Source organism: Pollicipes pollicipes, unplaced genomic scaffold, assembly GCF_011947565.3.
Source record: "Pollicipes pollicipes isolate AB1234 unplaced genomic scaffold, Ppol_2.1 Scaffold_6052;HRSCAF=7182_pilon_pilon_pilon, whole genome shotgun sequence".
NCBI classification, from domain to species: Eukaryota; Metazoa; Arthropoda; class Thecostraca; order Pollicipedomorpha; family Pollicipedidae; genus Pollicipes; species Pollicipes pollicipes.
Genome location: NW_023596805.1, coordinates 21,954,897 through 21,972,946, shown reverse-complemented (window position 1 = coordinate 21,972,946; position 18,050 = coordinate 21,954,897). Strand labels below are relative to the sequence as shown.

Genomic DNA, 18,050 nt, shown 5'->3' with positions numbered 1-18,050 from the left:
ATTTTCAGCACGTAAAGTTTTGCGGACGAAGAAATGTAATTAGAAAATTGTGTGGCCAAATTTTGTTCCGGCTGGGCACGAGACACATTGCGACCACCTTGATTTCGTACCAGCCATGACAGCCATTACAATGCACTTTTACGTAGATCGGGCGACTTTCTTACTTTAGTAGTGTACTCGCGCCGTATTTGATTTGATATTCGTCAAAACTGCGCGCGACATTGCCATAAGCGAGCCAGGTGCCGGTATATTTCTGGCAGGGCCGGGAGTGCTATTTGAAGCGTGACTTTCGTGTGACCTTTATGGCGTGTGGCTGAAGCAGGGTTCGTCGGCCTTGCAACGTTGCCATGAAACTGAGTGCCGGGCGACACCACACTATTTGCATCCTGACCAAAAGAACACCGACAGATGTATCCACTCCACTCCACTCACCACACTCCGACCTGCTTTGAGGGTATTGGCCTTCGGGGCAAACGCAGGTGTTGGACCGGCAGATCGCCACGCCATTGGTCAGACTGCCGCAGTCGGAGTCTGCTTTGCACCAATCACCGATGAGGGCTGCAAAGAAATGGTAATGAAAACGTTAGATATCGATTCGGTAGTGCTCGATTTGATTCGGTAGCGCTCGATTTTCATTAAACTCATAAAGAGGAAAACCGATTGAATCGACGTGGACAGCAAGCCTGGTGAAAAGACGCATTTAGCATGTCACGCAGACGCAGATGCATCCGGCATGTAATTAACAGTTCAGTGATTAATGAAGATTAGCTTCGCCAAGCGGCAGAATGCTTGAATACTTTGCTCTTTTGTTCTGTTGATGCGAAGTGCACATTTTACACACGTTTGACCCATTTGCACATTACACAAGCACACATTTTACAAGTCAAGTCCGATGTACCGCCAGCCAGATCGAGCGGTCATTAACAGTCTTCTTTCTTCCAATAGGTAATCATCAACTGTCTGCGTCATGTCGACAACATGCCCATAACACACATCTCATGAACGGTTTGCTTCGTTCCGTAACTTGAACCTGATCCGACGATTAGTGTGCTTAAATAGCATTCAATTCCAGCTTAGAAGGCCTGCTTCACATGTGTATCGAGCTTTACAGTGAGATAGCCGTTTGAAGTTCATTGCTTCCAATTCAAAGTTACGACTTTTAAAAATGTCAAATGCTCTTTTTCTGAGCTAGACGCGCACGAACTTGTGCAGCGTATTTGATGGAACACCGAGACACGTATGCCGCCATTAAAACGCCACGCTAATTCCCCACCTCTAAAGCCATGCTGTGTTTAAGGTCAACAACAACATGCCCCAAGCAATTTTCGTCCGTTGTGCCGATTGAGCACCGAGTCGATAAGGGACTTTTTGTTGGCCAAGAACCACTGCTACCGAACCGTCGGCTCTGTGTCGGTCTGAGCCCGACGGCCCATTTACCGAGCAGCGAGGCCAGGCCCGCAATTTAGACTGGTCGGGGCCCCTGAGTCAAGAGGGGCCCTGGTCGGCCAGGGACACACAGTGCCCGACAGAGGTTCCTGTGTTAGCGAGCCGCCCCTAATTGATCAAGGCATCGTTCGAGGGGGCCAGAAGAGGGGCGCGAAGGGCCCTTCGGGACCGACGATCAGGGACATGACTAGAAGACGGGAGTGCCGGAAAGGCTGGCTGTATGTCACCTAAAGGATCCCAGCCCGTAAGTCAGTGACCTCAGATATCAGTCATAGGGCCTCTTGTGCCAACTGAGGACACCCTGAGACAACGCGGGCCTCTATGTCGACCATACACCACCAACACCGAACAGTTGTCTTCGTCTCGGTCTGAACCCTGGAGGCCCATTTACAAAGCTGGAATGAGGCCGAGGCCCGCACTTTGCTGGGCCGGGTCCCTGAAAAAATGAGGGTCCACAGTGCCGAAAGGAGGGGGGGGGGGAAAGGAAGTCCTGTGTCGACAGGGGCACCGAGTCGAGGCTGGCCAGGCCAGCAGTCCCAGACAGGACGTCCGTCCCAATAAATCAGTAGGTCAGAGCGGCTGCCGTAGGCGAGAAATTCATCCATATAAAAGGTTTGAATTAAATCTTTAAAAAATGGCCTTTCCCTGAGCTGATCCCGGGGACAGGGACAGGACTCCGAACACCAGAGGGCCTCTTACGTTGGCGGAGGTCTCTGAAAATAAATGCAGGGAGCAATACCCTACCCCGTGCTACGGTATTATTTCGTGCTACTGAAAGCAACATGATGTCTGATATTATCGGACATATAGTAAAGTGTCGCTTTTCTTGCGTTTTAAACGCTGAAATGCCAAAAGCCGAGATACAGCATATGCGAAGATAGCAATAACATGGTGCGTGAACATAAATTGTATTGCAAGGATATTCGAATTTTAACATTATATGTAGTTATTTGCTCATTGCCGACCACGCACTCGATGCCAAACGCTCCAACATGTAAAGGCGGATAGAGCAAGAGACTGCCGGCAGTTAAAGTTCCCGTTAACGGTATTGGGAAATGAACAGTTCATTTACCGTGGTACTGAGAACAAACTGGCTATGACATGCCAGCAGCGTGAAGAGGCTACAAAGACGGGCTCAACAAGCAACTGGTACCGTACCGGTACAGAAACACGTGGTAGAACAATGGCTGCTGAAGAATGTGTCTCAAAGCTGTACGAAGCATGCACTTTCACCCACCTACTGCGACATCCTACCCAGGCCACTGGTCTGAGATATTACAAGGGATGAGTGCGAGCATAGCAGTAGAGCGAAGACGGAGAAAAGACGATGCCTTTCTTTACGCTCACATGTAAATGCCCGTATCGTCTCCTAGTTGCAGGATCTTTCATTCGAAACGGACTCAAAGTTAGTTTGCACATGTACCTTTGGACGTTGAAATTGGAGGAAATTGTACCATTTATCTAGTTTTTTTTTTGGTTGTAGAGCTTCAGCTACTACCGTCTGGTGGCTGCTATTCGGTTCAAAATGACGCAAGTTGTCGAGTGCATTTGTGAGGAACATTATACGTACAGGCAAGACAGTTCTGTTAGCCTTCTTTCTTGTCGAATAACCAGGAGAAAGAATAGCTTGACACGCTATCGCTCTCAGGCATACTGTGCTGCAGGGCATGGGATGTTTTGCGGCGCAGTATGTGAACGCATACTGTTTAGTGCATACTTTTAAGACATCGAGCAGAAAACTCAGATTTTCTCATTAATTCACTTTGAAGTGTCCAATTGACCTTTTTTCGAAATTGTTGTACACCTAAAAAATTGGTTTAAGCTTGCAGTCTCCGTTCCAAATGGCGTCGATCAAAATGAGTCCATTACATTCAGCGAGCTCAGGAAGACCGATTTAACCCTGGAATGTGTTCCGAGCACAATGCGCCGCACGCAAATGAAGATAAAATATTCGCATGTCTCTAGCTTTGCTGGACATTGAAAGCAGACTAATTGATTTGTGCCTTACCGGGACGGATGTGCACGCTATCAATAACATTTTACATGGGTTTATTTCATGCCAGTGTGCCCATGTCACAGAAGCAAAGACAAAACCTTTCTTGACAGGTAGCGGCAAAAGAGCGATTTTGGCGATGTGTGAATGCTGGTTCCTCGTGCAAGGAAGGTGCCATTTTTCTATGTCACACCTGATACTGAAGTCCGAATCCTAAGAGGGTGAGAGCATGAGAACGTGAACGTGAGAGCGTGAGAGCTTGAGAGCGTGAGAGCGTCAAACCCAAGTTAAAGCGATGTCCGTCTGTGAATACTTGTGCGGTGATTGGCTCATGGCCCGTGCCTCTGTGTCTGTGTCGATCGCCTATGCTCCCTGCCTGTTCGCTGACCTAATCCCAGTTCGTCTCAGACAGATATGAGCCAGAGAGCACCCTCCCCACCACCTGACAATCCCATGCTGTGTGCTCTAAAGGTCACTTGCACATGACCCCTGCGGCGAGGACTCACCGTTCCAAGGCGAGTCACTGACTCAGCGACTCACCCATCTGGCTCCGGTACTGGAACACCACGCCGTCCCGCTGCTCCGTGGTGCCGTGGTTACCGCGCACCGCGTTCAGCGTGCAGTTGCTCGTGTCCGGCTCGAAGCTGTACCCCAGGCAGTCCTCCCGCGCCAGACATTTGGTCAGGCAGCTGCCTGGAGCGGGCAGACCCCGCATGGTTGTGTCACCAGTGGGGAAAGAGGGAAGGGGCGGAGAAATGAGGGAGGTCACATGAATCTGTAGACGCCATGCCACATTTCGCTGTTCATGATAACACAAGCTGCGTATTGCACACAATAGGTATTTCCTATAATCGTTTGCATCAATGTATCACAACTTGGAAAAATGAGAAAATGTCCCGGAGAATGGCCAGACAAATGCCCCGGAAAATGGAGCTCACCCACGGCTCGAAGTCAACACCCCAACTCGAGACGATGCACCACTAAGTGAGCGTGGGACAACTTCAATAAATGCTGTTTGAACGCGTGAACCCGTGAACGGGTTTCAGGATTCACTCTTGAGCGCCTGAACACGTTTCAGTATTGGCTCTTGAGCGCATGGACAGGTTTCAGCACTGACTTTTGAGCGCGTGAACAGGCTTTCAGTATTGACTCTTGAGCGCGTTGACAGGTTACAGCATTGGCTCTTGAGCGCCTGAACAGGTTACAGCATCGACTCTTAAGCGCCGGAACAGGTTTCAGCATTGGCGTTTGAGCGCCTGACAAGGTTTCAGTATTGGCCCTTGCACGCGTGAGCAGGTTTCAGTATTGACTCTCGAGCGCATGCACAGGTTTCAGCATTGACTCTTGAGCGCCTGAACAGGTTACACTTTTGACTCTTGAGCGCATGCGCAGGTCTCAGCATTGACTCTTGAGCGCCTGAACAGGTTTCAGCATTTACTTGCACTGCACTCGGACATGGTCCGCCCTCACTCGGGCAGTGAGCTGACCGCGGACGCCACGGGCCGGACCAACTGGCACGTCTCGTAGGACTTGGTGCCGTCACGGATAGGCATGCCCGGTCGCGGGCGCAGTTGTTAGGCATGTGAATGTTATTATTAGGCATTAGGCATTGTTAGGCATGTGAATGCTATTATTAGGCATTAGGCATTGTTAGGCATGTGAATGTTATTATTAGGCATTAGGCAGTTGTTAGGCATGTGAATGCCATTATTAGGCATTAGGCATTGTTAGGCATGTGAATGTTATTCTTAGGCATTAGGCATTGTTAGGCATGTGAATGTCACTAGCGCTATCAAAATAGCGCTTAGCCTGTATCGTCACGAGTTTGGTGTAGTTCATACATGCCTATTATAGTGTAGTCTATTGTAGAATATGTTTTGTATGCATGTTTTACAATAGACTATACGTGACGCGGGGGCATGTTGCAAGAGCCATCCATTTTCTGTTTCTGTTTTAGAGAGATAACGTTGTGGTAGTGAATGTTCTTGTAAAACTGTTAATATGCTGAGGTAGGTTTTCAATAAGAATGTAAGTTCGAATAATAATGCTATCAAGCTATGAGCATGCTGTAATAGGATCGAATAGAGGTACCTATAACGCATCTGGATCTGTATTGAAATTGCACAGCGTTTGACCCAGTACATCATGCACAGTTACAAGGTCATCAGTGAGTGTGGCCGGTACCCAGTCAGATCAGGTCATTCGGGTCAAACCTTGGATGCGTTGGACCTTTCTCGTCATCTTAAACAGCAGGCAAATACGACAGCGAAACCTGCGACGCCAGAAAGCGCGTGTCATACCGCCTATTATGCAAGCTCATATGGTGCATAAATTATCTAATCCCATGCCATACGGGTTACACTGTTACCTGCATGCCTAGGATCTTACATTGGACCCACTTGATATAATCTGACTATGGATGACCTGGTCCAAATGCTTTGTGCATAAATGTGTTATCACACTGTGATGACGCAAGACAGAACAATGTACTAACCCTCGCCCGGATTCGCTGCATTTAATAAACCGGATGGATAGGGAGGCATGATACGGTCGTCTCGGCTAGATCCAAGTTAAGACTGATAGCGTATTGCGGAGAGCAAACAGTGGAATGACCTCGGCCATGCCTTCCGACTGGATACGAGGTTTGCGTAGCTAGATCAGTTGGAGACCCGCCACTAGACCACCACTAGACCTTATCAGCTAATGTTTCCCAACAGTTGCACTGCTTCAGATTTGCGTGGCAAGATTTACAAAGGCATGCGGCGTAGCGGTATGCAACTATATTGCCGCACTCTCGGTTCAGTTTTGAGCACATGGAAGCCGGTTCTCATACGGTATGATCATACTGGGCGGATGGACCGATTCATCCACTGCCGGCCGCCGCCGCTGTCGACAGATCGTCGTGCAGAGCTCTAACAAACAGCGGGACTTGCCGCCATCGGCAAGAGATAGCCGTGCCGTCATCGGAAACAAACAGCGGGTCTCGACGGACTTAAGCAGCGCATGACAAGGAAGAAGGAAGTCGTAAAACAGCCAAAACATGCAACGTAATTTATGGATGGCCCCAAGCAAAGGTTATCAGCTGGTGGAGTGCGACAGGCGACAAACGTAGCAGTGAAAAGAGGTCAAAGCTCATACATTACAAAAGGTGCAGTTCTCAAACACCTAGCATTTTAAATGTGTCAAGGGTTCGGACTTTGACTACTGAAAATATCGCGGTATCATGCGTTTCGCCGTTGAACAATTGTTTAAGGCAAAATCCAGGGGAGGTCGGAGATCCGTCCTCAGGTAGTGGGGTTAAGGGGGTTAAAACTTGAGAAAATTAGGAGAAACCTGTAACTCATAGTCACTTCTTAACGGCATTTACTTACACTGCGAGTCGGCATTTTCAATTCCGAGCACGTGCTCCGGGTTGGTCAGCAGGCCCTGGCTCTTCATCAGGAAGGGTGCGGACCTCATGACGAACATCTCCGCGTCCAACGTCGCCCTGCAGACCGCGCCGCCCAGGACGAGTACAGACAGCGCTGCCGCCAGCACCGGAGACGTCATGACGAGGCGAGGCTCGAGAGGCGGCGGCGGCGGCGGCGGCGGCGGCGGCCGCAGTGGTCAACAACTGCCGCTGTCGGTGGTGACTGAGCCAACGCTCCAAGCGACGCCCCTAAACACGGTCGTATCCAACACCGGGCCGGGGTGCAGGCCCGGCCTATCGCCCCATTGCAGGTCACCCACCTACATGGCACCGGGCAGGTCAGATGCACGATGGCAAAGGATTCCGAGTGACCCACCGCAGTAGGATATAGGTTGATTATGTGCATAGCTTCTCAGCTCACTGCCTCGACAGCCAAAATTGTCAGAATTGTCCGGATGCTAGTAACTAAAAATGTATTCAAAATGCAATTTACGCAATAAGGTACACTTCTATGATTCATGAAACTGGGCCATTTAAAGATGTTTTTTTCAGCAGTACATTTGACAAACACTAATCATCAAACAGGGAGGTGAGTTCAATAGCGTAGTGGTTGAACTACGCGCCTGAGAAATCAAAGGCACGGGGTTTGATTACCCACGGTGCCTGCCTTTCTTACCATGGGCGAAAGGAAGACGACACCTCAAAGCCTCAGGAGCTGGGTGCGTCGAAAAGCCCCAATGACGCCCACAGGAGGCACCGATTTCATCGCCATCTGCTCACGTGGCTTCGCCACCGTCTTCAGCAGACTGCGGTGGATGACACCACCATCTGAATCCACACAGGCAGTCTTCGAAAAATAACTGTACGGCAACGATTGCCGTGTCTAGTTGATGGAACCCGTCTATGTCATCCACCTTGCTAAGTAAGGTCATGCAAATTTTGCATTTAGGCTGAGCTTCTCGCAAGCTGTTCAAATAACGACAAAAGCTACGCGCAAAGCACCTGCAATCCTTGAGCGTACGTCTAGTGGTTATCAAACATTTATAACTGATTCATTCATTATATATCAACATAAAAATAGCTTGATTACTATCGCATTATAAAAGATTTAAATGTATTGTTAAATATATTTATTCAAGTATCTAGATGTTTTCAATGCGAAGCTCACCCAGGCCAACACGTGACACCAAGCCGGAGAGGGACAGATCTCCTGCAGCTTTCAAGGTTCCTGTTTTCTAAGCCATGTTAGGACCAGCAACATACTATTTTGTGCGCTGGAATTATAAAGTTTGATCTTGAAACCCAGAGTGCATTGCCATTAATGAATGGCATATGTACAGAACGTTGCAACGCATGTGTTTGCTGCATTTACGCAGTAACATACCCCATGTGGGGGCAAAACAAATAGATTATTCAATTGGTTCCTTGGGCCTGGACGCGTTGGTTTTCTAACGGCTTTCTAATGCTTGAAGGCTAGATTAGTACAGGCTTCACAATAGCGCTTGCGGTCTACTAGTCAAACTGCTTTCATAGAGAGCAACAGAAACAAACTATCTCTGCGAATCGTGAATATAACGTGTAAGAAACGGGTATTTGACACGCTACAAAGGTAATGCTGTTTCATATGAGTACACACAGCAGGACCTATGTAATTTGTTCACACATCGATGACGTTTGGAAGATAGTTGCGGCTTGTTAGCAATGCTGCGCCTTTTCCCCATCGCTGCTGGATAACTCATTGCACTGATGATTTAATATTCACCACTCTCTCCAGCTCCTTTAAACACGCATACCTGCAAGGCACATTTAGCGTATATTTGGTCCACCAATCCCAATTATAATCAAACACAGAAAAACTTTAACCAGCAAGAAGAGTTAAGTTCAAGTTGTTGCCCGCAACAACTTGAATGTTTCGTCGCGGACAATCTTAAAATCTCACATGTTGGGGAAGTGCTGCCAGTTTCCCCTCCCTGAGGGTGCTATTTGATCATGACAGCACGAGTAGCGTTAACACCGGCCAAAAACTGACACGAAGCACCCCTTTCATCATAGCGCAAAGCATGGCCATGCCTTTACCGAAACTGGATTTCACAGTTTTGTCACTTCGACATGGCAGCAAGTTATATGGCTCCGTTGATCTGCCGCCAGCACAATTGTCAGCTGGAATGCGTGACGTCGCGCGTGCTGACAGCGCGTTCGATAACTGGGATGAAAGGAAAGGTTTTAAGTTTACTTTCCTCCCTTCTTTTGCCTTTTACTTCAGTCTGCACATTAACCCTGGCTTACCGCCGGCCGTGACACGCTACGTACAAAGTGGTGTTTGGAAGTTTGGCTCCTATTCCGGTAATACCATCATCTATCCCATCCGCATGTTGAGTGCTTTTTCCATGCGCAATCCGTTTAAATTTCGTCCCCCTAATTTTAAATCCTTACTTATAACGCTATTAATTTACAAGGCGACGCAACCACACACCACACCAATCACTGTCACTCATCTTCTCACGGCATATCAATTCCCTCCTTATCTATCTTACGTCGCATTCCCCCTAAATTAGAGGAAAGTGCCCCCCACCCCACCTAACGGCAGTACTCGCCAACGGAAGGGCTATCAAATCATACTACCGCTTTAGCCAAAGTGATTTTTTAATGTGGTAGCGTTTTTTCCCATGTTGACAGGCTGACAAAAAAAATCCTGGCATCATCGTCAGCCGGCGCGTGACGTAGCAGGCTTGGTGACTTCGTGGTCACGTGACGTGACGTAGCACGAATACTGGGCCATGATTGGTGCTGACAAACGTCCTGGTAACAGAGCTCACGTGGCCCTTATGTACCAACGGCCACCGGGCTCTCTTTCTCCGGGATGTACCATAGTGCCGTCGGGTGTAATTTCACACCATATGCATATACGAAGATTAGATAGCATTGGTAAGGCATACCATTCAGTCACTGCTGCCACGTTGATTCTCTCCTCTCCAGCACGTGTATCTGCTGTTGGTCTGGCGATGAGTACAGGTCACCCTAACCTTGCCGAAATGGACGTTTCGAGGCGGAAAAGCCCATGGTCATGACAAATAATTGGCATAAAAAACATACGAAGGCAGTTTGCTACTTCATTATGATCTTGCCAACATTTTGAAGCTATTGAAATATTGCAGCGTATAATTCATCCATTGCCTGCCATTATATTAGCAGCTCATTTTGGCAGTACATGCTGGTCTGCGCAGTTCATTAACGCGCATGCTTGGTATAAGCTCAGATGATGCAGCTCTACAAAATTGCCTTTCCCTTAAGAACTCTGGATTTTGTATGCAGGCAAGCATTGCTTGTGAGTCACCAATGCCTTAGTCACTGCAACCTACGTGAGATGCTGAAAAAGGTGGAAAAGTATTGCTGTTGGTTTCTTGGATAACACTCAGTACTATCTTTATCATGAGTCTTGCATGTTCTGGCGGCTTCATCTCTTTTTTGCATTCTGCCCATCTAACCATGACTGCATGCACTTGTCATGTCTGCAGCCTTGTGCAAGGTTAGCAGGTTTGTAGTGTCATATCACTGCATGTCATATTTTCTTATTATTTTTGGGTGAAACAGCCTGATGGCTGCAGCATGTTGCATGATGTGGAAGCGGGAAGACATGTTTGCCTCTTTGTCACCTACGTTTTGCGATTTCTCAAAACAGGCTGACCAAGTGATGTCACTTATTGGTTGTGTGTTTTGCTGAAAGTGATTTGTATGTTATATCATGCTTTTTTGTTCAGTCATACGTCAGCTGCGGAGTTAATACAAGAATGAACACTTAACCCTTCTTTTTATGATATAATTTACAATGAAAGCAGCAGGGATTGCTGTACAGAAACCATATCATTGTTCATGCCATGCTGCAGTACAGCACTGAGGTAGTGCCACCATGATGATGCTGACACGTGACATACACAATGTACCACATTGGTTGAATACTCTTTATCAAGTCTATGAGATTACAGCTTAAAATTTATGAATGACTGGTAACAACTGACTTGAAAATGCCAAAGGACTATCACCAGCGAGAATGGTGTCGCACTACAATGGTTATATCAGGGTTAACTCGTAATTGCATAAATAATCCTAAGCAAGACAAATTATTGTTGGTGCTCAACATTATCATCTTTACCATAGCAATAACAATGGTTTCACATCAATTCATAACAATGATACACATTTATTAATTTTTGCATGCAGCTGTATTTTCCGTTACAAATAATAAAGAAAGTGACTACTGTGTACATCACATAATATTAATGTCAGGACTACAGCACAGCAGGTAAGGATAGGTCGACAAAGCAGTACTGATATCCTTAACAGTTCTTGGCGGGCTTCGGTAAGAGATTCATGACACTATAGGACAGTTTCACAGCATATCGTGCTTTGATATTAAAAGGCTGCCATAAATGCTGGTGACCGCTACGTTGCCTATGTCAAACAGTCAATCAAAGCTTTTCTAACGACCAGCACCGAGACAAAACAATCCACAACCAACCATTCACTAATCCACCACCCAACGCAGCGCCCGCGACAAGAATGGCCGACCGACGTCGGCTTTCGTGCGTTTCGAGGTACTCTTTAGGTCTGCCTGCCAGATGCTGCCAGTTATTGCTATCATCACAAAATCATTCCATGACGCCATCAAACGATAACGTAATGGGGTGCATTTTTACAACCTTTGAAGTTTTGCTACTTATGGTCGCTTTTGAACCTTGAAAGTTTACCAATTGTTACAAGTAAGCCTTTCCCACCATGTGTGGTGCTTATCTCAATATTTTCAAATGTGGAACATTCCCTTTAACCTCACATCCACTGTAATTGAACTAATAAAGCGATATCTACCATCCCAAAAAAAAACGAGGACAAAGCTTTCGTGTTTTGTATTGTATTTCTCACAAAATGGGAGCTTAAGCATTTGTTTCCTAGCGGACAAGGCAATAAATTTATATCTTGCTCGTTAGAAGTCTACTTTTTTTGCATGCTGCCGACATATTTCCATCACCCACTTCCGCGCTCCAGGTCCGGACTTGTACCCATCTCTCCTCCCCCCCCCTACTCCTAATCTGTGGGGCACGACAGCCACACCCATCTCTGCGCCATTGCATTAGCTCTGGAACATGCCCACTATAACCGTGGCATCCCTACCGCGGCCAATCATTGGTCAATTCGGGATTTGGGGTCGATTATGCAATGCGCACGAGAAGCACGACGCCCTTAGAGTCAAGAGCAGCCCATGCAACACGATCAGGTGGTCAAACAGGAACAGCAGAATGACATTTAATAGTTCTAACTCATTCCGACCAGATATTGCTCAGCTGACATCAATGGACTAATGGCGTGGCCAGTCACGCAACACGCCTTAAAAATATGCTAAAGCCTTTGAGCAATGACAGTGTCCTGGAGCACGCCACATTAGCCCACGGTTTTATAGCCAACAGCAATGTAAACAGAAGGGCGCGGTGGGAGTCGGTGCTTGCGGGGCGCTTCGCACGACCGGATGCATCTATAAATCAGCGGCTTTGGACGGATGGGCATGCCATACCAGCCAGCAATTTTTCGACGACGCGGCCGGAAGACGCGACCTATCCATGCTGCCGTCGACCCGGAAGCGGCCAGGTGATTACCTGGCCAGCGGTGTCGTGACCATGCGCCGCCCGTGTGAGCGGCCGCTTCACGAGGCCCGGGGTCATGGCGGACGGCGGAAGTGGACGAGCTGTCGTCACCACTGGTGACGACCATCAAAGCTGGGGTCGACCGCCGCGAGCGACACTCGTCACGGCTGGGGACGACCGCCGCGGGCGACACCCGTCACGGCTGGGGACGACAGCCGAGGGCGACACTCGTCACGGCTGGGGACGACCGCTGCAGGCGACACCCGTCACGGCTGGGGACGACCGCCGCGGGCGACACTCTTCACGGCTGGGGACGACCGCCGCAAGTGACACTCGTCATAGTCCAGGCTTCAGCCAGGCGAGTTACGATGCTGCTGTTTGTAGCTTAGGTTTTCTAACCACCATTTAAGAAGGCGCACCGTTCTACGTTGTTATGTTGTTACCTTTGCCATAGTTTAAAAGTGTCAGCACATCTAAAGTCTAGCTGAAAAATCGAAAAATAGACAAGCACTTCTGCTTTGCAGATGTGCCCAAATGCGGCTTGTCCATTTTGATCGGCACGTCACTTGGTCACGCTGCTCCATGATGTCAAACGTCTCTGCACGCATCGCCATAACCCTCAGCACATTGAATCCATCATCAGTGTTACCACATATGAATATGTGGGAAGTGTGACATACCACTTTACCTCGATTAGCCAGCAAAACCTTAAGTTACCGCTCAGCTCAGCTCAGTAGGCCTCCATGTGACCACCAACAAAACTGTCACTCTCTGACACCTTCAATTCTCATCCGCTAAAAACGTGAACGACGTATTACGAGGTCCGTAAAGCTACGCGGTTCTAAAATGCCTTGCCACATTGCGGCGCCAGTGGACCAGTAGCACGAGCTGTATCTGCTGACGCAGCGGACTGGCATTTAGGACGAATATCGTCATTTTGGCTCAGAGGACCGGACCCGCAGCAGACTCAACCATCAGCGGACTGACCGGCAGTGGATTTGATATCAGCGAACTGGACCATCAGTGAACTGGACCATCAACGGACTGGACCATCAGCGAACTAGACCATCGGCGAACTGGACCATCGGCGAACTGGACCATCAGCGAGCTGGACCATCAGCGGACTGGGCCATCGGCGAACTGGACCATCAGCGAACTGGACCATCAGTGAACTGGACCATCAGCGGACTGGACCGTCGGCGGACTGGACCATCAGCGGACTGGACCACCAGCGAACTAGACCATCGGCAAACTGGACCATCGGCAAACTGGATCATCGGCGAGCTAGACTATCAGCGGACCCGACCATCAGCTGGTTGGTATTTTCTGATCGTTCGTAGATGAAGAGGCTCAAGTGAACCTTGCTAACAAATCTTGGTGTTGTTCAGCACGAGCCATCGCTTTAAGTCCGACGTCGATACGTTCAGTGCTGCAGCTGGCAGGGACACTGTTTGGCTTCCTGCGGTTTCGAAGGGAAAGTTTCACGTTTGATGGTATAAGAAGAAGCCTCAGTATGATGAAACAAGCCCGCTTATGACTCTTGGTGTGCTTATGAAGTGGAAAATCTGCTCTAGACAAGGCCAATTCTCTGTTTAGTAAATATGTTCCTCGTTGCGTAAATGTTTGACTACGTCACCGTATCTCACCCAACATTGATCAAGAGTCAATTGACGGCCGCTATAACTGGAAATCGTGCTCACAAACGTCAGACATGAACGACTCTATACACTACATCTATTCTTGGACCACCATATTTTCTTGGGCTCGATCGCAGCATAGCTGATGGAATAATAAATTTGAATGGCGTTATTATGGCGTCATGAACTTCAAAGTGGTATTGAAATACCATCTTCAAAAAAGTCTCCGCATATTTGCGGGCGTATAGCTAAAAAAACTAGAGGAGTTTAGGTCTCCAGAAAGGCATGGCTGTAAACTGCACAGAATGATCTCCAAGACAGCTATTTCAGCTCAAAACCCCGTAGAAATGGGGAACACTCCCTTTCACAGAAACACCTGTCTAACATTACATAGAGATGCTGAGTTCAGTGAGTGTGTAAACACATCGGAAACACCAAGGGAAATATCAAACTGATCAATGCAAATTGCACGTGCATTCCTTAGATGAGTGTTCACGTAGCTTATCGCTCTCGCGCCTTAAAATGGCCCAGTGATATTGCATGCTGAACCAAATTTTTGCTGCAGGTTTGTATACTGAGCACAGTCCATCGCAAGTTTCCCAGTTCAAAAGGTGATCTTGATATGTAAGAGCCGTAGCCTATCAATAGGTGTAAGCGCGGAAAGATGTGGGACTCATGAAATGCATTTCATATATTGAATTTCTGTCCGTCCGTATAAAAAACGAGCGGGTGTCGTTGAGTTTCCTGCTGTACTAATGCTTGTATTACACAGAGATGCCTTAATAACGCTTGAGGCAAATGCTTTACAGTCCACATACGTTTTATTTACTCTCTCAAGTATTCGTGGTCAAGCTTCCCGACCCCTCTGTTCCTGTGTCACACGCCAAGCAGCGCTCTGTTCCTGTGTCACACGCCAAGCAGCGCTCTGTTCCTGTGTCACACGCCAAGCAGCGTTCTGTTCCTGTGTCACACGCCAAGCAGCGCTCTGTTCCTGTGTCACACGCCAAGCAGCACTCTGTTCCTGTATCACACGCCAAGCAGCGCTCTGTTCCTGTGTCACACGCCAAGCAGTCATCGATGAGTCGTTCATAAAGGAGACATCCGTTAGTGAAGATAACGGATTATACGCCCACTTGTTCTGTTAACGTCCACGTCGAAATTATCGCCTCGTGAACAACGATCATTTGGTACGAGCGTTGTCCGGTCATTACCACAGGACGCATAAACCATAAGCGCCGAGCCCTCGGGCTCACCGCTTAATGCGGCGCGATGGGCGCTGTCGCTGTCACCAGCTAAACGAAGCACCTCCGTGGCCAGACCTACAGGACGTCGAATGGACGGGTCGGTAGTTATGAGGTTAGCGAGGCAAGCACGGCACATGAACGAAATAAAACTGTCAGCCCGCATGAACGAGGCCCAGCCCAGGACAGTGAATCGCCCATATTTGTGGGCCGCTTCCTCTGTGACGCTGCAGGCATTCCGGCAGGGCATTGGGGTGTACGACATTTCCACAATGGACTTAAAGGCTCGATTTAGGGTGCAAATTGCCGGTTACGGTAGGAAGAAGCGAAAGGCAGCAAACAGCCTTGCCGCTGTGGTCAGACACAGCATGTGATCAATAGCCCGCGTGCGTGCAGGCCGTGTAAGCGCTGGCTACCATAAACCAGTAAAGCACTTCAGAGTGCATAGCGAGCCAACCTGATTCAAAATGCGGAAATCTTAATTACCTTGCCATAGTCGGCGTAAGGAATGGTCACATTAATGCATCAGTTGTTCCTTGTGGCAGTTTGAATAGCGAAGTGGCGGACTGATGAAGCTTATCTGTGAGTGCAGCTGTTGTCTGCGTCCAAACCAAGCCAATGACCGATTTTGCGCCGGGCAATAACCAGCTCACGGTAAAAGCCGTCTGTCGCAGATCGACCATACCATAAGCGCCACGCGCGCGTTTTGGTCCGGTCGTGCAAGTATGAGGGTGGCTTGAAAGCAGCAGTGGATTGCTAGATGGAGATGCGCTCAGGGCAGTCCATTGACGGTCGGTGGTCGGAAAGCTGGTGAGGCCCGGCGTCCATACTGAGGCTGTCGCGTGAACGCACGGCTTAACAGAGCGGGCAAATCAAAGATAAATGGATGACCGCGCGTGCGGTTCCTGATGGATATGGTGTTTTCGATGGACACGTTTGTAGATAAGTTTCAATATCTGGAGAAGAAAGCAAAACCTTCGGCTGACTAGATTGCATGATTTCAGTAAACGTATCCGCTAGCGATAAGCTGTAGGACATGGAAATATGTCCGGATAGAAGGGAATGAAGAGGCTTTGCAACTTTATAAGTTGTTGAGGTGACGAGGAGGGGATGGTGAGGATGAAGGTATATTTCAATGAAACAAGTATACAGGAATATGTTCTGCCAAGACCTACGAATAAATGTATATATGCATGTATATATATATATATATATATATATATATATATACCTGCCTATTATATATATATATATATATATATATATATATATATACCTGCCTATTTATATATATATATATATATATATATATATATATATATATATATAAATAGGCAGACCATGCAAGAAGTGTCCGAACGCGACACGTCGAAAATGCTTCCAGGAGTTTATTTTGGGTGCGAAACAGATGTCTTTAACCCTAGTTTACCAGATGCCCAGATACTTGGCGAGGAAAGAATACAATGGCCTGCAGTAGCCTGTAACAGAACCGTACAATGAATTTCAAGCTATGTGTGCGTAAGCATGTGAAGTGATGTTTTGGTGTACATGGAAATTTGCCATGATGGGACAGGTATGGCTAGACGTGTTTGCCAAGTATGTTGCGCGACCGTTTATGTACATAACGTTACTTGCATGTGCGTAATGTTCGCCAACGTTCGTTTAACGCTTAAGCACGCGACGTATTCACCTGATAATTGGCGAGTAAATTGCTGTTTGTGATGTCGTTTCCCGTCCGTCATCGCGTCTCACAGCGTGGTTCGTGGTGAGCCGCAATGGCCTGACCGGGGTCACAAGGTCATAGCCTACGGCGCCAGACCAGTGGTGACCCCGCACGGGAGCGGTGCGAGCGACAGTCAGGACTGAGAACGCGTGCTGAGAGGCCTAATTTCATTTGATTTGTGCACCTTAAAGGCCATAAAAGTCCGATTGCCACGGACTATTTACAGCCGGACCGAAGAAGGGAGACGTCATAAGACAGCACTGTTGGAAAAGGAATACGGAGGCATGGGCACCTAATCTTTGCATGCAGCCATCTTTGGGAGTAAGCCAAGAGCAAAAATGCGTCTAGTATTCGTGGCTTATGCAAAAAGCTTAAGCTGTCATGACCCCACTTGTGCCTAAAAAACACGTTTTTTCTTCCGGACGTCAATACATTCGTAGAAAAGCGCGCATTTTACCTCCCAAAAGCGCTTCCGCAGCACTGCAAGGACACATATGCATACACACACAATACCTCACCTGCATACTGTTGGAGGCTGGAGGAAAAGCAAGACGTGGATAACTGCGGATGTTCAGTAAACACGGTCTGGGCCTAAGAAAACAATCAAAATCAATTTGTACCAAACTATTTCCAGCGTAAAATATTTAATGGCACAGGTCCATCAAAGGCAAAAACCGCTAGGGTAAATGTCGGATCTGCATGGTTGGGAGGCTCAGTGTGGGCTTCTTCTACCTTCACCGGGTGACGGTCTCCCACCGGTGCACCGGTGAGGGAGGCTTAGTATGGGCTCCTTCTACCGTCACCGGGTGACGGTCTCCCACCGGTGCACCGGTGAGGGAGGCTTAGTATGGGCTTCTTCTACCGTCACCGGGTGACGATCTCCCACCATGCATCGGTGAGGGAGGCTTAGTATGGGCTCCTTCTACCGTCACCGGGTGACGATCTCCCACCGGTGCACCGGTGAGGGA

At 48.2% G+C, this 18,050-nt stretch overlaps 1 protein-coding gene across 1 annotated transcript in view; it reads right to left on the bottom strand.

The window, feature by feature from the left end:
* Positions 1-8,237, bottom strand: part of LOC119104350 (cubilin) — a 34,983-nt gene extending 26,746 nt beyond the window's left edge. The window contains exons 1-4 of the mRNA XM_037228045.1: positions 8,233-8,237; positions 6,811-6,926; positions 3,980-4,132; positions 433-558 (exon numbers count right to left, since the gene is read on the bottom strand). Of these exons, the coding sequence (XP_037083940.1) occupies positions 433-558; positions 3,980-4,132; positions 6,811-6,926; positions 8,233-8,237 (400 nt within the window). The remainder of the gene's footprint in view (positions 1-432; positions 559-3,979; positions 4,133-6,810; positions 6,927-8,232) is intronic.
* Between the last annotated feature and the right edge of the window lie 9,813 nt (positions 8,238-18,050).